Source organism: Sinocyclocheilus anshuiensis, unplaced genomic scaffold (genome assembly GCF_001515605.1).
Source record: "Sinocyclocheilus anshuiensis isolate Anshui unplaced genomic scaffold, SAMN03320099.WGS_v1.1 scaffold2181, whole genome shotgun sequence".
Classification (NCBI taxonomy): Eukaryota; Metazoa; Chordata; class Actinopteri; order Cypriniformes; family Cyprinidae; genus Sinocyclocheilus; species Sinocyclocheilus anshuiensis.
In genome coordinates, this window is record NW_015552262.1 from 53,670 (window position 1) to 75,783 (window position 22,114).

The 22,114-nt window shown below is 34.7% G+C and overlaps 3 protein-coding genes across 5 annotated transcripts in view; 2 read left to right on the top strand and 1 right to left on the bottom strand.

The window, feature by feature from the left end:
* LOC107663528 (protein-glutamine gamma-glutamyltransferase K-like) overlaps positions 1 to 8,395 on the top strand; it is a 31,698-nt gene extending 23,303 nt beyond the window's left edge. Inside the window, exons 8-14 of the mRNA XM_016453760.1 lie at positions 1,630 to 1,768; positions 1,896 to 2,088; positions 3,612 to 3,765; positions 4,721 to 5,005; positions 6,171 to 6,331; positions 6,477 to 6,613; positions 7,637 to 8,395. Coding sequence (XP_016309246.1) covers positions 1,630 to 1,768; positions 1,896 to 2,088; positions 3,612 to 3,765; positions 4,721 to 5,005; positions 6,171 to 6,331; positions 6,477 to 6,613; positions 7,637 to 7,784 — 1,217 coding nt within the window. The 3' untranslated portion in view covers positions 7,785 to 8,395. The remainder of the gene's footprint in view (positions 1 to 1,629; positions 1,769 to 1,895; positions 2,089 to 3,611; positions 3,766 to 4,720; positions 5,006 to 6,170; positions 6,332 to 6,476; positions 6,614 to 7,636) is intronic.
* Positions 8,396 to 11,496: 3,101 nt separating this feature from the next.
* LOC107663512 (protein ABHD4-like) lies at positions 11,497 to 17,925 on the bottom strand. 2 transcript variants are annotated; one of them, XM_016453738.1, is made up of 8 exons: positions 17,792 to 17,925; positions 16,269 to 16,357; positions 15,965 to 16,069; positions 15,600 to 15,888; positions 13,952 to 14,136; positions 12,248 to 12,359; positions 11,987 to 12,173; positions 11,497 to 11,899 (listed from the first exon to the last, which is right to left on the bottom strand). In XM_016453738.1, exons 1-8 carry the CDS (start codon positions 17,824 to 17,826, stop codon positions 11,810 to 11,812), a joined length of 1,092 nt encoding a protein of 363 aa, XP_016309224.1. In that variant the 5' UTR covers positions 17,827 to 17,925; the 3' UTR covers positions 11,497 to 11,809. The 2 variants fall into 2 exon arrangements, with proteins under 2 accessions (XP_016309224.1, XP_016309225.1); XM_016453739.1 differs by lacking the exon at positions 17,792 to 17,925 and having other exon boundaries at positions 15,965 to 16,095; positions 16,269 to 16,350.
* Positions 17,926 to 18,402: 477 nt separating this feature from the next.
* dad1 (defender against cell death 1) lies at positions 18,403 to 21,216 on the top strand. 2 transcript variants are annotated; one of them, XM_016453777.1, is made up of 3 exons: positions 18,403 to 18,805; positions 19,368 to 19,541; positions 20,592 to 21,216. In XM_016453777.1, the coding sequence occupies exons 1-2, from the start codon at positions 18,595 to 18,597 to the stop codon at positions 19,496 to 19,498; spliced, it is 342 nt and encodes a 113-aa protein (XP_016309263.1). In that variant the 5' UTR covers positions 18,403 to 18,594; the 3' UTR covers positions 19,499 to 19,541; positions 20,592 to 21,216. The 2 variants fall into 2 exon arrangements, with proteins under 2 accessions (XP_016309263.1, XP_016309262.1); XM_016453776.1 differs by having other exon boundaries at positions 18,405 to 18,805; positions 19,368 to 19,531; positions 20,592 to 20,796.
* The last annotated feature ends 898 nt before the right edge of the window (positions 21,217 to 22,114 follow it).

A 22,114-nucleotide genomic window follows, 5' to 3' on the forward strand; every position in this document is an offset into this window, starting at 1 on the left:
TGTGCTGTGATTGGTTAGATGGACCAGTGTGTGTTGTGATTGGTTAGCTGGGCCAGTGTGTGTTGTGATTGGTTAGGTGGGCCAGTGTGTGTTGTGATTGGCAGCACTCGCCGCCTGGACGGGAAATGTCATGCCCCTTACCATAGCCGCCTGCGAGCTTCAGTGTAAATATTGCGTCAAAATCAAATCAATTTGAGCGCGATTTAAACCCAGATGATTGTAACCACTCTAAGTTCGTCTGCCTTGGGAAAGCTAGCTTGTCTCCGACATCGTGATAACACCCGTTGCCTTCTCTAGTGCAGCTCAACCAGGTCTCGTCCCATTCGTCGATAGTTGTGATATCACAAATCCCGGAAAATATGCGTTGTAGTCCAAACATTGCTCATTGTAGTTTTTGAAAAGTGATTTCTGTTAAATAAAATATCTTCTTTTGAATTAGACTTTGAGCTTTGTAACTTCACAGATCTTTTTTATGCTCAAACAGCAACATTACAGACTAACTAAAGTTGAAAAAGTGAAAAAGCATAATAGGACCCCTTTAACTAGTAACTTTACAAATCACAAACAACTGACATACAAAAAAGCATTGTAGTAAACATTTTCAGAAGTCAGTCTTGTTAATTGAAGGTTGCTTTCTGTTTTCTGCAATCAGCTTTTAACGTTTTACACATCAAAACGTACATGGTCAAATCTAATATCGTAGAGACTGGGAGGGTATATAATGTCATAGGAATTCACAAATCAATAAAATATGCTATTGAGCCGCCAGTCGCAGGCTATCTTTACTGCACTCAGAGTCCTGTGACATTCATAGCTGAACTCAGTTAGCAGCACTGTGACCCCCGTAGAGAACTTCAGTTTAAAATACTCTCGTCTGCATACTGTTCATTCCACACACAGATATTAATAGTATTTGACTCTGCATGAGACTCGTGCACTTATTGCTAGACTGTCACAATAGTTTAATTTGATATGATATACCCTAGCATTCAAAAGGTTTTTTTAATGATATCTAAAATATCATATCTAATCTAAAAAAGTTCAATCCAAAAGTATTTAGTGAAAAAATTGTGGGAGATTAGCCGAAAGGCTGTCGATTCATTAAACGATGAGCTGTTTCCTCTAAAAAGCTGTTTATTCAGCATAGTGAAGCCTCTCCTCCACTGACATCCATTCAAAAAATAAATAAATAAAACGGCCTCTGGTCTCCTTTCCTACATACTGGCAAACCGGAAGCGTTAGCATTAGCCATTACGCTTTTTTGGCTAAAGGTTGCAGGCTTGCCTTCTAGTGGCTTTGCTGCTGCTTAGGAAACATTGCTTATTATTATCAGTGCTGAAAACAGTTGTGCTGCTTCATATTTTTGATACATATATTTGATACATTTCAAATTTTTCAGAACTCTTTGATAAATAAAAAAAGAAGAGTTTAAAGAACAGCATTTATTTGAAATATAAACCTTTTGTAACATTTTAAATGTCACTTTTGTTCAGTTTGATGCATCCTTGTGGAATAAAAGCAATACTTTCTTCCAAAAAGCCCAAATGTTTGTACGGAAGGGTATTTTATTATATTGAATATTTACAAAAAATGAATAACTCATGCTCTTTCTCTCTGTATCTGTCCCAGTATTGAGATGTCTAGGTATTCCTACCCGTTCCGTAACTAATTTCCAGTCTGCCCATGATACGGATGTGTCCTTGACAACAGATGTGTATTTTGATGAGAACATGGAACCAATCCATCATCTCAACTCGGACTCTGTATGGTGAGCATTTGTGCTTTTTCATGGAATAAGTCCAAGACTGCTGTTGTATCGGTATATCATTACTCATTATTTTATTACATCTTTCTGAATCCCTGATTTCCTCTCTTTTCTTCTGTTGTTCCTACAGGAACTTCCATGTTTGGAATGACTGCTGGATGGCTCGTCCGGATCTGCCTCCTGGTATGGGTGGCTGGCAGGCCGTGGATTCCACACCCCAGGAGACCAGTCACGGGACGTTCCGCTGCGGCCCGGCATCACTGGCCGCTATCCGCTCTGGACAGGTGTACCTTAAATTCGACACACCTTTCGTCTTCGCTGAGGTGAGTCCAGACACATCAATGTTAAAGGGGTCATATGATGTTGCTAAAAAGAACATTATTTTGCGTATTTGGTGTAATGAAATGTGTTGTATCGCGCCGCGTAAACATAAAACCATTTGTCCGCATTTGTGATCGGAGAAACAACAAACAACAAGTGCTACTCTACAGTTCTCAAAACTCGCATTTGAATCATCAGTGGCAAATTCTTTAAATATTTATATAAAAAAAAAAACACACACATCCTTTCTGTCTAGAAAAGTGAATTTTAGTTTAATAAAATTTACTGCAGACAAATAAAAATACACATTCATTGAAAATTATTTAAGAAATGGGCACCAGTTACATTTGACCATATTTTGGAATATAAGCCACTTTTTTAATTATCTGATACATACTGCAACTTATATTCCAAAGCTAAATATATTAGAATCTATTATGAATATAAAATATTCGTTTAGACTTTGTGTTTATAATAAATGTTGTTAATAATGAATGCCACTATAATTTGTTTGTTTTTATTCTTATAATTTTAATTCCTGTTCTGTTCCGAATATGGTTACATTTATGAAGTGAGAATAACTAAAATACATGTTTATAGTGTTTATAATATTTATAAAAGTTTTGTTTTATTTACAGGTTTTTTATTTTCATTATTTCTGAATGTTAAAATAAAATGTGGCATGCACAGATGCAACGTGTGTGTGTGTGTGTGTGTGTGTGTGTGTGTTGTTTTTTATTTTTAACAATGCAATTTTGACACATTACGACTTAATTTCATGTGCAACTTATTTTCCGGAAAATACTGTAATTGCACATGCAACTGTGCATGTGTTTTCTTTATTAAAAATGTATGCATTAGAATATAACAGCTTGCTCCTGCTAGCTTCTTATAAATCTACCTTTTTGGCTGACATCATCAGTGTTATTTTAGTATTATTTATATGCTATTTTATAGTATTTATTACTATTTTAGATTAGCTTTCTTTTATGCTTTTCTTTTTCTTTTTAGTTTTATTTATTTTAAGTGTTTTTTTTTTGTGTGTGTGTGTATTTCTATTTGGCTTTTAATTTTTTATCTCGGTTTTAGTAATTTTTATACTTTTTATACCTTTTTAGTCATTTTATACTAATTTTTAACAACTTAAATCTTACTTCATTTTACTTAGTTGCCAAGGCAACATTTGTAATTTTTAAGTTTTTCTTCTAATATTCATATATTATTGCATTTCAGCTTTATTTGATAACCCAAAATGTATTTTTATTGCTTGCTTTAATTTTTTCTCATTAATTACGAAAAATGAATTGCTGTTTCACTCTGAGTATATCACAGTACAGAAGTTAAAAGGCTTGTGGATGCTGTTAAATGTGAATATGCTACAGGACAGACGTGCTGGCATTCCTTGTTAATTTTTTTCTTTAGACCCTCTGTAAGATTCAGTTTGCATTTAAACCTGCATTTATCTTGACATTCATGTTGCTTTGAAGGAGTTTCAGCTTTAAACCTTGTGCTTGTTCTGCTGCAGGTGAACAGTGATAAGATCTACTGGCAGAGGAACCTGGACAGCACCTTCAGTCAGATCCACAGTGAGAAGAAAGCTGTCGGTCACTGCATCAGCACTAAGGCGGTGGGCTCCGACGAGCGGGTCGACATCACACACCTTTACAAATATCCTGAAGGTGAGAAACACACACTCTTTCACACATTTTAAACATCAATCTCAGTGTCTCGTTTTGCCTATACCCATCAGAAACACATGAAATACAGACTAGCAGCTGTCAAAAGAAGAGGCCCTGAGCAAATATTACTTAATATATCAGGGCCAATATGTACATAATGATGAAATAATGTGATGTTAAAATTATGAGAACACTCGTATGAGAAATATATTTTAATATGAATGAATCTCACAAAAACTATTTGTATATAAAACTAATTACTTTTATTACATTGTGATTTTCTTTAATAAAAAAGCTTTATTATACAAGATGTTATTTAAATTATTTTAATGTATTATTTATTATAACATAATTTTTAATTTAATATACATTCAAATATATACATAAAAAAAGAAAATGATTTATTAGCAAATAGAAAAAAACTTTTTTAGTATTTTATTTTATATAAAAAAATATAATTTTTTTTTTACCTTTAGGGAACAATATAACCTTTCTTTGTGAGATTTATCCATACAATCAGGAGTTAAATTCATGTTCTTTGTCAATGCTGTCTTACCAGTGCATATAACACCGAGCAGAAGTGATGGCTAGGACAGAAAACACAATACCCGTTTGAATCAGCGATAAACGGCTTAACTTTCCTCTGCCATAATCACTCAGCCTTTTCACCAAAATACCTGTCATTATCTCCAAACGGGTAGTTTAAATTAACCGAGTTCCACCCACAGGAAACAATATCAGCATTGTCTCAGTTACTCAGCTACACAAAATATAAACAAACGAGACAATAGACTTAAAGGGACAGTTCACCCAAAAATGAAAATTCTCTCATCATTTACTCACCCTCAACTTGTTCCAAACTTGTATGAGTTTCTTTATTCTACTCAACAGAAAAGTGTACATTTTGAAAAATGTGGGATATATGTACATTCCTTTTTTTAATCCGTCACATCAGACTCAGAGGAGGAGCGTATCGCCGTGGAAACCGCCTGTCGCTATGGCAGTAAACCCGACGTCTACTCCAGTCCCATTGCTGAGGATGTGCGGGTGGAGGTGATGATGGAGGGAGAAGGTCCACGCATGGGAGGAGACGCTCAGCTGAAGATCGTGGTGAAGAACACCAGCTCTCAGCCGCGCAGAACCACCCTCCACAGCCAGGTGGCGGTCATGTACTACACCGGCGTGCTGAAGGACACCGTGAAGAAGGACACGCTTAATGTGGAGCTCAAGCCACAGGAAGGTGAGTTTGGGTTTGTTCGGAATGGCATACTAGCATACTATTCATTCATACTACAGTTAACTATGCAAACTGTGGGCAGTATATGATGAAAGCTTTTTCTGCCATGAAATAAAAATATAAAAAAGGTAATTGCAACCTATTATCTCACAATTCTGACTTTTACTGTATATATATATATATATATATATATATATACACACACACACACACACAATTGCAAGTTACAAACTAATTGTGAGTTTATCTCACACTTTTGAGTTTTTCTCTCAGAATTCTGAGTTTACATCTCACAATTTCACACAATTAAGTGATTATATCTCACGATTGCAGGTTATAAACTTTAATTCTGAGTTTATGTCTCACAATTCTGACTTTTTCCCATAGTATACACAGTTTCCGCTTTCATTTCTAATGTGATAAACCACATCAAAAATATTTTCTCATTGTATGAATAAAGACTGCCAAGGCTTTTCCGTATAAAATATAAGCTAATCACATTTATTTAATTTATTTTTATTTGTAGTCATTTTTGTACTTAAACAGCGCATTCATTTCTGAAATAACTTGATGCAATTTGCTGAATTAAGCTGGCAACATAATGAGGTCATGTGAAAGTTTATCACACCTTTATTGTTGCATATTGTATACTTGTAGTGTTTACATTTTCATGAAAACAATAATCCACTCACATTCGTATTACTTTTGTAAATGCATACATATTTTTTTTTACTGTAAATTTAGCTATTTTAAATTAAATAAATAAAATAATTAATAAAACATTAATAAACAAAATTATTTTCTTTTATATGTATTTATATCAAATTGTAAAAACATAACCATTGCTGTAATTGTCTATTTTACATCCTTTAGAAAATAACTCAAATTTGTATTAGTGCTGAAAATAAATGTATACATATTTAAATTGCTACTAAATTTGCCATAAAATATTTCTTACAACCATTTTAAATTCAATAAATAAAAAAAAAAAAACCATATATATATATAATACAAAAATTAAAATATATAACATTTTATTAATTATTTTATTTATTTAATCCATATAGCATTTAAAAATAGGCAGAGTACAGTATATACTGAGGGATGTCACGTCTAAAGCTCATAACCATTGCTGATAATCTCTTCATGTCTATTTTACGTCCTTTAGAGAAGATCATTGACTGGGTGCTGCCATACACACAGTATCAGAATCAGCTGGTGGACCAGGCCGCGCTCATGCTGACCCTGTCAGGACGGGTCAGTGAGACCCAGCAGGTTTTGGCCAATCAGACCAGCTTTAGGCTCCGAACACCTGATCTCCACATCGAGGTGAGACATCCAGAGCCGTCAGCTGCTTTTACCACTGTACAGTTGTGTTTACTCCCAAAATTGACCACAATAATACTTTGCAGATACTTTTATTGCATCTTAAAATTGGAAAGGGTTTGTAAATGTGCTTTGTTTCTTGTTGTAGCCTATAGGAGAGTCATGTGTGGGCAAGGAGACGTCCGCGAAGATCACCTTCACAAATCCTCTGCCTTGTACTCTCCGTAATGTGGTTATCCGAGTGGAAGGACTGGGGCTGAGAGACCTCCATCCCATCAGAGTCGGGTAAGAGCCTCACAATTCATCAAGATTAGTCATCCTGACTATTTAGAACGGAATGTGTGCAGGATTCCTCAGAATTCTACCATTTGAAAACAATCCTACAGGATCTTAGTGGGAATTTTCTTACGGAATCAAAACAAAACACAACACAAAAACTAGATCCCATAGAGCACAAAGTTCCCAACAGGACTATTATGACTATGGACTGGATAAAATGCCCCTGTAGGATATTTAAAGAAAATTGTTTGAAATTTTTAAAACTGCTCTCTGTGATTTCCCTATTCCAGTATAATACAAGTAGAGTTTTGTTGAACGTTGCACAATATCCAAAAATAATAAAATCCTGCAGGAATTTCCATTAGGATCTTGGTTGATTTCCACAGGAAATAGTTAGAAATAGTTCCGAATTATGGTTAAACTTTACACAGGATCCAGTGTTATTAATTAAAACTACAACTAAAAATATTAAAAATTATTTTCATTAATTGGAATAAAGCTGAATTAAAATAAAATTGAAAAAATCGATAAACTGAAATAAAATAAGAGAGTTTAAGTTGAAGTACTAAAATTACTAAAACCTAAACTAATATAAATATGAAGCTAAATCAAAAAATATTTAAATAATATACTAATGAAAAAACGAAAAAATCTAAAAATCAAATTACTGAAATATAAACAAAACTGAAGATTAATATATAAAAATACCTAATTCTAAGTATTAATAAATACTATAAAACTATACTATAATAAATATAAAAACTATAATACAAATACATATTATAATATAAAATACTAAATAACACTGACCTGTACACAATTCAGTTCATTGCTCTTGCTCTACTAAAATTGTTAAAACTGACATAAATAAAAATTAGATATTTAGAAAATGTCTAATAAAAATGACAAAAAACACATAAAACATAAGAAAATGACTAAACTTAAAATGAGAACCGATCATATAAAAATTAAAGCTAATTCTAAATATTAATAAACTCTTCCATGTCTTCTCTTTCTCTTGTCTCTCAGTGATGTGAGCAAACATGCCAACGTGACTGTGACGGAGCACTTCATCCCCACGATAGCGGGCAAGAGGAAGCTGGTGGCGTCTCTGGACTGCAAACAGCTGTCGCAGGTGCACGGCGTGGCCGACATCGACGTTCACGAGAGCCAGTGAATTCAGTCTGCTGTTCAGACTTCACAGTATTATATCTGCATTATAACTGCACAAACCATTTTTAAGTAGTTTATGCTGAGCCATATGGTTATGTCTTTAAAGAAATAACCCTCTTTTTCACATAAGAGCGCTCCTACTGTATGTCCCTAATTTGAAGTTAGTTTTTATTTCATTTTAGACATTATTTATTTAAAAAACTGTATTTGCTTTACTGTGTGTATTAACTGTTGTTTAGTTTAGTTGATCAAGTGTTTCTATTTGCCACTGAAAAAAAGTAAGCTCTTATATATTAACACATGGTTATTACAATTATTTAATGACTGTTCATCTAAAATATCGTAATTGTTGTTTAAACGATATGCGATGTGAAAATGATCACGTATATTGCAAAAACCAAACAAAAACACACCCAGAAAGTACACGCATACACTATGAGATGCAGTTTAGACTAATGCGCAAGCATATTTAGAGTTCACATTATCACTGCATGATTTAGTCTATTAAAATACATTTAGAATTCCCCCAAAATTCAAGACAAGGGGGCAAATATGTCCCTGTATGACTTTTATATGTCTTTTATATTTATATCAGCTGATACAGTTAATATCACACAGAGTAGTTTTTTCTCCAAATATCAGTTCGATTGCAGATGTGATATTGATTTTATAAAACAGTCCAATAAACAAGAAGTTAATATTAACTGACTTACTGTTTCAAACGAAGCCACAGCAGAACTGTTTTGTGTCTCCGAGCAACACAACGGTGTTTGAACAAATCAGTTGAATGAATGACTCATTGACTCACTCATGCAGTGATTTTAGGTTTATATTTAAAGTACATTTTCCCTTTCCCCCCAGAATCATTTCAAATATCACCAATGAACGTTTTGTTTTTAAAACATCAAAACATGAATTATGCATTTGTAACTGCAGGTTAAATGCATTAAACAGCCTGTGTGAATGCATCTAAATGCCACTCCAGATGAAGCTTCTGTGCCACCTCTGCATTGCAACCACAAATTTTGTTGATACTGATTTAATTTGATTGGTAGCTGCACTATAGTGTCTTACTATTTCAATTGCTTGATTAAATGTACGAATTTGACACAAAATATGATGCATACATTTAGGTTAGTGGCCTTGTAAAGGTCAAAATGCACATAAAAAGTAAAAATCAATGTAAAATTATTGGAAAAGTACATTTCTGTTAACTCCTGCAAACTAATCACCGCACAGAATATGAAGAACATCAAAAGCTTTGGGAGTCAGCTGTCCACGGCAGTCCTAAACCTGCCAAAATACCAGCACAATAACACGCTCAGCAAAATAGCGTCTAATTATCATTATCGGTATAATTTTTTGTCATTATCGCACACCCCTAATATGAAGACACTTACACTTCATGGCATATTAGGTTTTTATGAAGGAGGTAAAAGTAGTTTATGTATGTTTGTATTATTTACGTTATGGTTTTTTTTCTTTAAAAATCAGCATTTTATTAACACCATATTCTGATTTCTGTGGTAGTTTTTTTGAAGATGTTTCTTTCGCCTGCTTGACAAGACTTGTGTGTTTCATTTGGAAAGATGAAGTAAAACACTCCCTTATGTTTGAATTGGAACAAATGTCATCTGTGATGAGATGAACCTGTTGTTTAAGAGGTTTACTGAACAATCCGCTCACACCAAACACCTGTGCCTAAATTAAGAGTGTTGCATTTCAAATTGTTTACCACACATTAATTCACTCATGGACACCATAGTGTTTTTATAAATAAGTAGAGTATATAAATAAATAATTTATATATCTAAATTCTTATCCTTTTCTGCATTGCACCCCTGCTTCAACTTGTTTCCTAGTCTGGCTTAAAGGGGTCATATGATGCTGCTAAAAAGAACATTATTTTTATAAATATGTTTGTAATGCCATAGCAGCATACTATTTATACTATTTTTGCAGTATGGAATCTATGGTCTGTGTATTTTCTGTATTTACCTGTCCTGAATGACCTACTACATCTGTCAAGATGTACAAGAATAACACTGCAGAGTACTGTATATGTGGTATCTCGCACTGAAATGCATTCCATTTTTAGAATGACGAACAAGTCAGAAATATCAGGTATGATTTTTTAAATCATGAACCATTTTATATTGATTAGACTGCCATGCTGGCACACAATTGTTTTGAGATACAAAACAATCATATTTGTGATGTAGTAAGGCCATGATACTAGTATAGCATACTTCTGTTTGAAACGTTTATTGTTGCGTACTGCATACTCTTTCACTTGCCAATTTAACAATAGTAGGAACTATACTGTATATAGTATATAGGCAAAAAGCAAAATGGTGCGTCTAGCGCCTGGTACTGACACTTATCTGTAATCACAAGAGGAAAGAGAAAAGCTCTCAGAAACAAATTAAGAGTGCTGCAGAGATGACGTATTTTATTGGGCCAAAATTCAGAAAACAAATTTCAGCACTAGGGTCTGTTAAAGCGGTCATGAACTGCATTTTTTTTTTACTATTTTATAATGTTCTCTGTGGTTCACTTATAATGTTAGTGTGATTTTACAATAAAAAAACATCATAATTTAGAAGTAATAGGCTATTTTCTATCCTGTTTTTGAGCCTCTCTGCAGAACTGTCTGTTTTTATAGGAGGGGCGCATTCAAGACTCGCAAGTAAACGCCCACTGCTGTGATTGGCTGACAGTTGCAGAGGCGGGCTTTCGCTGCACTATTACGTCATAAAGTGGCACATTCCAAAACAAGTTGTTTTCTGAGCTTGGTTACAGGAAAAGCTGTTTTTAAACTAACAAGAAAGTTTTGAGTTTTGAAACTTACAGGATGACCTCTTATATGTCAAAAGAGCAAGGGAAATTTGATTTCTCAGTTCATGACCCCTTTAAGACAAGCTTAAGATATTTTCACCTTTATTCTACAACATAATATACATCAGTGATTCTCTATTCCTTATTTTTTTAAGCTTTTATGAATCTTGAAAAAGGTGGTTGCAAGTGGCTAATTGGGACTGCAGAGGTTGTTGTTCCTTTATAGCTTAACTTTAGCTAATTGCTTTTGGCGATTGTATTTAGGCTTCAGGATTCATAAAAGTTGTGTTAATTTTTAAAGATTATCATGATAAACAAAACGTGTAAGAATCACAGACTTGGATCAGGGTGATGCCACACTGATGCGCAAATAATTATATACATAAAATGCTTAAATAAATATACAGTACACATAAAAAATAATCACTACAGCAGTATAAAAAGTCTATAAAGACAAACAAATGCAGGCACCTCTTATTAAATGTACACCAATGTAATGAGATCTGGACATTATAAAAACAGACGATCGTTTATAATGCTGAATGAATTATTAAACATCTCTTCTTTTAGTCGATATGACTGTCCAAACACTGTCAATGCATTCATGACACAGCATGACTTTCTCAGTGCATGACTGAAAAGAAATCTGAATGAAACATCCACCTTATTTTTTCCAAAAGAGCGGGCACGGCCGTTTGTGAATTTTAGGAGTCTGGCTTCCGGTCTCATCCGCGTCCAGCTATTTTTAGCGGTGCAAAACAGCTCGTTTTGCTGCTTGATATTGCAAATTGGTGTGTCTTACCATATTATTTTAATGTATTATCTTAATTATGAACACACTGGCTTGTAGTGCAAACAGTTTTACCGTTTACTGCACGTTGTTATTCTTCTGGTTATTTCGCTACAGTGGCTAATGAACCGGAAGTCTCGCCCATATGCTTACTTCCACATTGAAGAATAAGATGGATAGGTTAGAAAATACAAATACAACCAGTTTCCATTGAATCCTGCAGTATAATCACTGAGCCTTTCCACATTAAAGGCCACAAACAGTACAATCTGAATATGAAGCGACAAGGTCTGAGAACAGCTTAGCTTTTAAATGTTTCTATCAACCTGATCCCACAAACACTGGACAGACCTCTTTCAAAAATACAGATACCTGCACCTACAAACCAATGTGCATCATATTTAGTCTACTGTATTACAAATACTCTCAACTACTCGGTTGAACTCTTCTGGCTGATCGGCGTAGACGTGATGGGAAGCATCTTCGATCAGCTGTAGAGAGAAACTACTGTCATTTTTAATATTTCCAACCAATGAATTTAGAAAGTGTCCTGCATTGCAAACGCAATCATTTCTCACTGTGACGCTGGTGGGGCTTTTGCCTCTGATCTGAACGACTGTCTTTCCAGTGGATGGGTCCACCCAGGACAGCGCGCCGTACAGCAAGCTGACGGGCATCGACGGTGGCAGCAGATGAACACGCTGAACCATCGGCCTCTTGGCCCAGCCGATCGACTCAGACATGGCTTTGAAACCCACCTCACCGCTGTGAGGAAAAGACAATTCAATATACAGTTTCTTCTGCATCTTCAGGAGAATGCATCTGTAGAAAGACTGTACCTTGGGTTCTGAGCGTTACAGTGGTAAATGTATTGCATCATGGTATCGTCATCAAACAGATCCTCAAACTTCCTCTTGAAGTCGGGACGGAATCGGTTGACCAGCCCTGGACCTGCATGAACACATGTGACGTGATGATGTCTTGAATAACTTGATTTTGAAGTATCATCAACTTCAATCAAAGCAAATTGCTCATCTGCTCATGTCCCAAAACCTAGTAAGCTGCCTACACAGACAGTATTTTAAAATTAAGAGAAAAGTAGCATTAGATACCCAGTTTAAGGCATAATCACATGTATGATTCATGAAGAAGTCAAACCCATAATGCACTGTGACGAGCACAGTAAAAAATTCAAGATGGCAGAAGAAGCAAGAAAAATGTTGTTAAATATACTCAGTTTTAATTACAAATCAGACTATTTTACTATTTTTAAGTTATGTATTTTTATGATTATTATAGAGAAGTGGTTCTCAATATATATTTAAATTTTTAATCTAACTAAAATGCAGCAGCTAGAGTTCTTACTAGAACCAGGAAGTACAACCATATTAGTCCGGTTCTGTCAGCACTGCACTGGCTCCCTATTGAACATCGAATGCATTTTCAAATCTTGATAATTACTTATAAAGCTCTGAATGGTTTAGCTCCTCAAGCTCTCTTATGTCAAGCTCTAAAATATTATATCAGGTAGAAAATGCTGCTATTTAATCACAAACTAGAAAATGCATTCTTAAATTCGTTGTAATAAAAAAAAAAAAAGTAAACCATATTATTTCAATTAATTTGAATTGTTTTATAATGAATAATTATTATGAAAAATTATGAAACTATATACATATTTCTAAGACTTAAATGCTTTTATTTCAGAGTAAAATATAATTAACACTAATCACAAACATAAAAAGTGTAAATCATAAAGAACACTCCATTATTAGATTTACGGAATTTATTATTTATAATTATTTTATTTTATTATTTTACTACGCTGACACTCCTAGTTTTTGTAAATAAAAAAAAATTAATCAGCAGCCTCGTCTTTATAGCATAAGTATCAGAAATCTTGGGGTTTTTTACATTTGTGACCCTGGACCACAAAACCAGTCATAAGGGTCAATTTTTCAAAATTGAGATTTATGCAACATCTGAAAACTGAATAAATAAGCTTTCCATTGATGTATGGTTTGTTAGGATAGGACAATATTTGGCTGAGATACAACTATTTGAAAATCTGGAATCTGAGGGTGCAAAAAAATCTAAATATTGAGAAAATTGCCTTTAAAGTTGTCCAAATGAAGTTCTTAGCAATGCATATTACTAAACAAAAATTAAGTTTTGATATATTTACAGTAGGAAATTGACAAAATATCTTCATGGAGCATGATATTTGCTTAATATCCTAATGATTTTTGGCATAAAAGAAAAATCTATCATTTTGACCCATACAATGTATTTTTGGCTATTGCTACAAATATACCCCAGCGACTTAAGACTGCTTTTGTGGTACAGAGTCACATTGTTTTTGACAATGTAGCTTATTTTTATTACTGTCAAAGTCAGTAGTGAGTTGCATGTCCTGTGCGCTTCATGTGAGGAGTGCAGCTTATGAATATTATTGTTCCAGATCAGTAAAATATGAGGTTACTTTTCAGTTAGTATGCTAGGTTTTGGAACAAAGTCACTGTCATCATGGTGCTGATACTCACCCCAGGGTCCGGCTGCTCTGAAGACAGCCAGCGGGTTGAAGAGCCTGAACACTGACACCAGAGCTTTCACCCAGCGAGGCGGTGAGACCCTTTTAACCTCTGACCCTTGACCTCCTGACCCCTCTAACTGAGGCTGAGGTTGCTCAGGGAAACCCCACGCGTCCACCAGGATGAGGTGACTGACTCTAGTGGACAAAAACACAACTGCTGTCAAGATCGTGTCATTCGTTATATTAACAATTATAACATGGTCCACAAAGTCTGACAACCAAAAAAGACTTTTTGTCTTCATTTTGAACAATATATTTATTGTTTCATATTATCCCTTATATTTATACATTTTCAATTGTGGCTTAAGTGTCCAAATACTTTTCGAAGCAAATATATATATACACATTTTAATTTTTTAGACTATATATTATATTTACACACACACACACACACGCACATACACACACACACACACACACACACACATAAAATAATTTATATATAAATTATATTTTTTGTAGGATGAAGGATTCTAGATGTCTAATTACTGTTTTTTTTTTTAAGTTTACAATGCTTTATGAATAGTTCAGCCCCAACCCATCACTTGAATAAAATAGAAAAAGAACATTAACACCTTAAAACCAGAAAAAGCTAAGTAAAGCTCCTACCAAAAGTATTAGACAAAATGTCCAGCTTATGTAAGTATGTAAATAAAATGGAAAAGCTCACAGAAGAAATGCTCTGCTGAGCAGAACTGTGTGCATGTTCAATAAAAATGTAACAATGCTATAGTTTTTTTTTTTTTCAAAACGCTTACACAGTTTTTGAAACTATGGCTCCATTTCTCAAAACTCTACACACAAAACCACACACACAACATACAAAACAAGCAAACACTTCTTTCAAAACTATTTTAACTCTTCTAAAAATGGTATTTCTGCATAGTAACTCTAAATAAAATAATTAGCCACATACACGCCAAACTACACACAGATGTGAAATATGTAAAACACTGCTTTCATGAGTCTTTTGCTTGTTCAGAGTGCACTCGCACACACTGTACATGCATATGCACATATACACTGAATATATACTATGTACAGCTGATGAATTTGACACAGTTATGCAACTGAACTTGAATCAATCTTGAACTGACTGAAGCTACTGACTTATTAGAATGTGAATTTGATACTATTGTATAAAGCGCTTTAGAAATAAAGTTGACTTTCTGACTTTTGTGTGTGTGTGTGTGTATATACTGTATATATACACACACACACATTTTTTATTTGTATTAGAATACATATTATATTTACACACACACACACGCACATACACACACACACATAAAATAATTTATATATAAATTATATTCATCATAAAAAAGTAAGTGTATATATATATATATATATATATATATATATACACACATATACACACACACACACACACACTTTTTATTGTATTTATATTTTTGTATTTAATTTAATGACATAAAATTAAACAAATATTTTAAAGAAATGTTTAAAAGATAAGTAAACATTCTGCATAATATCATTTGTGTTCCATGAAATGATTTTAAAATAAAGTAAGTGTGAGTAGATTAAACTATTGCTATTATTGCACTATAATTTACTGCATAGGCTTTTTTAGATACCTTTCTGGATATTGGATTGTGTAGGATGTTGCTAGGTAACCACCCAAGCTGTGTCCCAATAGGATCATGCGCTCCAGCCCCAGTGATTGTCTCCACTGCTCTATGGAAGTAACAAACTGCTCCTCAGCCAATGAGGCGTCAGACGGGAACGAGGGGCGAGAGCTGCGACCGAAGCCCAGCAGGTCAACGGCATAGACGGGTCGAGAATGACTCAAAGCGTCCAGGTTACGTATCCAGAGTCCGACACCTCCTCCAAACCCGTGGATCATCACTAGGGGCGTCTGAGCACCTATAGAGAGAGAGGGAGGCATGTTTAAGTGTGCAAAACTCTTACAAATACAACTGTACAAGATTGGAAACTCTACCTTCGTCTTTATGTTTGCGTGCTGATTTATTGGTGACTTTAAGGGTCCATATTCTGTTTTGATTTGGCAAAGTCACAAATCTGGACCAAATGTCATTTTGGATACCTGAACAACAGGGCAGAACGGGCATACTGGGAAAAATGAAGATAAAATACAATAAAATAAAATATTATTATAAGATAAAATATAATAATAGGATAAAAAATATATATTTTAATAAAATATAATCTCAGTTATATTCTGAATAAAATATTATAATAGGATAAAATTTATAAATATTAAAAGGGGACAGTGAGGATCTTACAGGCAAGAATTTTAGCTTCGGCACTTTTCAATAATGACATGGATGTTGGTCTCCAAGAGGGCCACCAAGACCAGTTTCCAGCGGTCTGCCTGAAGAAAGAGATCATTATGAAGTCAGTGAATGGATGAGAGCGGCACTATGAGACTGTCCATGTCATCCGTCTGTGAACATACAGAGCTACTTCATCTGCCTTTATACACAGAACAAGCCTGTCACCTGCTGCCAATGAAACCAGTATTAATAATGCTTTGAGGGCATAATTCATACACAAGCACACAAAAGAAAAAATGTTTTAAATAAAGATTTAAGTAATGTTAGGAGCATCACTTTATTATAAAAAAATATATAATAATAATAATAATAAAATACAATTTTCATGTCTGAATCAATGTTGACATTAGCACTAAAATTAAAATTTCAGTCTTAAAATTAAAAACGAATACTCCAGTAATCAATAATAAGACAGAAATGTTACATTTGGAGAATCACTTTATTATAAAATATTTTTTTTATTTATGCTCTGTACTGTACATCATATACAGTGGGTACGGAAAGTATTCAGACCCCCTTAAATTTTTCACTCTTTGTTATATTGCAGCCATTTCTTAAACCCAATTGAGCATCTCTGGAGAGACCTAAAAATGGCTGTCCACCAACGTTTACCATCCAACCTGACAGAACTGGAGAGGATCTGCAAGGAGGAATGGCAGAGGATCCCCAAATCCAGGTGTGAAAAACTTGTTGCATCTTTCCCAAAAAGACTCATGGCTGTATTAGATCAAAAGGGTGCTTCTACTAAATACTGAGCAAAGGGTCTGAATACTTAGGACCATGTGATATTTCAGTTTTTCTTTTTTAATAAATCTGCAAAAATGTCAACGATTCTGTGTTTTTCTGTCAATATGGGGTGCTGTGTGTACATTAATGAGGAAAAAAAATTAACTTAAATGATTTTAGCAAATGGCTGCAATATAACAAAGAGTGAAAAATTTAAGGGGGTCTGAATACTTTCCGTACCCACTGTAAATGCCATTGACATTTAAATTAAAACTTTAATCTATATTGGTTATATTCCTATAACCAATAATTAGACAGAAAGGTTAAGATGTAAATTATGTTAGGAGCATCACTTTATTATAATTTTCTATTTATGGACTGTACTGTATACCATATGAAAGGAAGTTGCCATTAGCATTTAAATTTAGTCTTAAATTTAAAATTATCACTCCTATAAGGAATAATAACACATAAAGGTTAATCTGTAAATGATTGTTATTTAGTTCAAAAAACGAGCCATAACTATAGTGATGTAAACAGCTCAGCATGACTTTGCATAACGTTATGTCATAACAGAGCATGTATGAATTATTCTATTACTTCATATCAATCATTCACTACAGGGATTTTGAAATATTCGCATGTTAAACACACAGTGTGTTTCATAATAAAAGGAAACCTAATGTTACATGAGCGACTCACATCTCATGTCTGTAACGTTATTATCATTCAGATTCGGTACTCACTCTGTGTCAGTCTCGTCTTGCATTGCAGGAGACATTAGTATGAAACATAATACAATAAAAATCCCCAACGACAGACTGGCATACTTTAGATTGGTGTATTCGCTACCGGATCTGACACACAGACGGTCACTTTAAAGGCCTGTGTTTGTGTTTTGTAACACTGACGTCAGCGTCTTTAAAGGAGCCGCGCCACAAAAATACAAGAAATGCGTGAAATGTCATGAAACAACTCTTATCTTAATTTGTGAGCATATTTATATTGAAATGTTGATGTTTCAAACAGTCAGTATACTAATAAGGTGATAATCTTGAATAATCTTTGCTCTGATTTTATTGGATAATTATGTTGTTGTGGTTTTTACAATACTTCTTTTGTTTCACAATTGTCTCCGGTTGTTTTTAGTGGATTTTACACTGGGAGAAAATTGGGATGTGTGGTTAGGATTGGAGTATTTCATTTCTTTGCATTAAACCAGTGGTTCCCAATCCTGGTCCTGGAGCACCCCCAACACTGCACATTTTAGATGTCTCCCTATTCAAACACACCTGATTCAACTCATCAGTGAAGACTCCAAAACCTCAAATGTGAGTGTCAGATAAGAGAGACACCAAAAACGTGCAGTGTTGGGGGTGCTCCAGGACCAGGATTGGGAACCGAACGCTGCACGAGCACCGGAACTAAAATTCACCTGCAGTTCCAGTGGGGAACATTTAGAGGACGCACATCTGTCTCTCTCTTACACGTCATTCATTTCCTCGCTGCTTGATTTCCAGGGTTTCTGTGCACAATTCCTGCAGAAATCATGTCTAATTCGGTGTTTTCAGTTATATCGCGTTTTGTGGAGGAGTACAGGAGCAGCACACCGAATAAGCTGAAGATGATCGACGCGTATCTGCTGTATATTTTGCTGACCGGAGTGTTCCAGTTCCTGTACTGTGTGCTGGTGGGAACGTTTCCCTTCAACAGCTTCTTATCTGGATTCATTTCCTGTGTGGGATCCTTCATTCTGGCTGGTATTTACACTTACTTAATCATATATAACAAGAATCAAAACATTTATGTATGTATTTTATGTTATGTATGCATTGCATGTTTGTTTGGAATGTTGGCATGTTGTGTGTCTATAACATCATATTTAAATATGTTTTTCAGAACATAATATCACTGTATCTTTAATATTTGTGTGTGTGTGTGTGTGTGTGTGTGTGTGTGTGTGTGTGTGTGTGTGTGTGTGTGTGTGTGTGTGTTTACACAGTACACACACAATTGTGTTTTATACTTTTATTATATTACAATTATAAATAATTATTTATTTAAACATGCATTGTTTTATTATTTTATACTATATAATATATTTGCAATCTAGTTCGTTGTTTATTTATTTGAGTGTTATGTCAAAAGCAGACATAAAACCATTAAAAACAGCAAAGCTAAATAATAATTGGTATGGGTCAAACATAATAACATCCATTGTTCTCTAAACTTTAACTGCTTTCACCAACTTCACCAAACAATGTTCATATTTCCAGGTCTTGTTTGTTGATAATTTGTGTCTTTATGTTCTTCTATCTTCAGTCTGTCTTCGCATCCAGATCAACCCTCAGAATAAAAGAGATTTCCTGACCGTCTCTCCTGAGAGAGCCTTCGCTGATTTCCTCTTCGCTCACACCGTTCTGCATCTAGTGGTCGTCAATTTTGTTGGCTGAAGGAGAGCATCTGCTCTGTGCCTCTTACAGCAGGTGGATGTGTGTCAGTAACACCTAATCAATGATTTAACTTCACTTTCATGTGTCTGATGTTCATGTTCACACATAGCATGATACATACCGATTATGTTACAACTTCTCACACTTGACAATCGCCAGAATGGCTTCTGGTATTTTTTGAAAAAGTCCTGTTCACACATGATCTTTTAACTGTAATTTGCTGGTGATTTACCAGTAAAGACTGTATGTGTCAAAGGGGCAACAATATATGAACTCATAGTTCAGGCAACAAAAAAAGAAAAGGAAGCCCCAAAATAGCAGATATGAATCATGCCCGGATCCTTAAAAAAAAAAATCAACTCTAAACTGCTTGCTCAGTATAAACTAATTTCTTGAGAAGCTCTCTAACTGACCGATAATAAACCCTCGGCTGCCTAATATAGAAAAGTGAATAGATAGAGCAGTACATACTTCCTCCTTTGTGTCATGTATTAATTTTTGTACAATGAAATACGCAGCTGCACAGAATTGCCTGAGGTTAACATTCATTGCTTTATATTTTGTGTTTCGTGTTCCTTCAAGATAAGCTTTCAGTTGCCATTCATTTAGAGATATGTACATCTGATGTAAAGTCATTATCATCATCAAATTGCCAATAAACTTTTTAAATCTCTGCAAAAGACACATGTTTGCATAATTAGAGCTGGACTTATGCATATCGCCAATGCCGATATATCAGCCATCATTTGGCATTTTTAAATTATCAGCATTGGCCAGTTCGTTTAGCCGATAAGTGTTGGAGACGCTTTATTTTGATAGCGATTGGACTTTTATTTTGGCAGCAAAATTAGTTTGCAACCAGCTGGAGAGGCTGCTCACTGCAGAGCCATTGTGAGGAGCTTGACATCCAGCTTCCCATCTCTGGACGTAATGGGTGCAGATAGACACTCCAAACACACCTAACCCTACCCATACCCTATCGCTAAACATAACTCCACCCATTACATCCACAGAGGTGGAGCTGGATGTCATTTGGCTCTGCAGTGAGCACTACTTGTGACCAGCTCTGATGAATCCTGTTTGTTTTTCACAGATATGAAGACCAAACGCTGCAGCTCAACTACAGAACAGCTACAAACAAACAACTGTCTGTAGATCTCTCAATGTTAATATATGTTTTGACAGAATTGTCATTTATGATAAGTTCTTGTCTTGTTCCTTCATTTTTCTACTTTTGTAAAATTCTCTGGAAGATGTTGAAACAAATTAAATGCCTTTAAAAAATTCAGTGATCCTGTAGTGTTTTATTCTATGTAACAAATCTAGGTAATCACATCTGAAGTAAATCTTTGTGTTTGAGATATATTTTAAAAATATAATTTGTAATAAAAGTAACATTGAAAAATAATAACCATTTTATTTTATGAGTGTAAATGAAACCAGAAACAGAGTTGTGTATAACTATAGGCCACAGTCTCTTTATATTAATTTAGCACTGAACACAATTGCAGTATGGTGCTGCACAAATGGTTAAAAAAAACAAACTCTCTTATCCCACATCTCCCACATCTGGACATAGTTTAGGCAGACGGGAGTGGGAGTGAATACAGAAATATTCCTTCTCAAAACAGCTGTCTTTAGGAAAGAGGGCCTTATCACACTCAACCTCAGCGATGACTCTTCTGCTTCTTCTAATCATTCTTGTTCTTGGTGATCTACCAGGTAAGCTTTACTCATTCCTTTTGCAAAAACTGATGCTGAAAAACAACTTGAAGACATTTTCCAAAGCTGTGTTTATGGGAGTTTCATTCTGCAGCTAAAATTGGTCATGCGTTAAAACTTACTCTGTTCTGACCATTTCATTTGAACAGTTTGCAGTTTTAAAGCCAGAATGAAAGTGTTTCTAAGCGCAGCTAGATGAGTTTTCATATTAAGGAAAACATCGTGACCCAAACTCAAAGTATTTTAGAGTGCTGTCTATTAACTCAAGTTTTTCCAAACGTATAATGTTTTTAATCAAGTTTTTCATTTTCAAGAGAATTTTTATTTTTGTTATTTGCCTTTTTCTGCTTGACTGTTGTTTATATGGAAGATTGATGGACAACTGATGTATTCCATTAGATAAATGAAAAACTGAACGCAAATGAACTTTTGCATGATCTTATGTGCTTATGGAACATTATATAGTGCATGTGTTTTCTTAGAACTGCTGTGTAGTCAAAGTGAGAGATGGGTTTGGGGCCTAAGTATAAGATGTATGGGTGACAAGAAATCCACAGGGCCATATTGGGTTGAGAGGGGGACAACTGGGAGACCCATAGGCGTCTGTCCATGACCTAGGGGGTCACCTAGGCCCTAAATATAGGGGGAACCAAACTTTAGAAGTATGATATAGTAGTGTGTTTTTGACTTTCTTGCCATGTGTGGAAAAGTACAGCTGTTAAGAGTTTGTAACCTTGACTTGGAAAAGAGATATAAGTGGAGGAGCGCCCTCCCTTCCTTGTCACACTCTGCAGCGACTTGTATCCTGTACGATGTTTGACCTTCTTTGCAAAGAATAAAACCTTTTAAAGACAATTGAGAGTGAGTTTGTCTCTTATGCTGATGAGAGTCAAT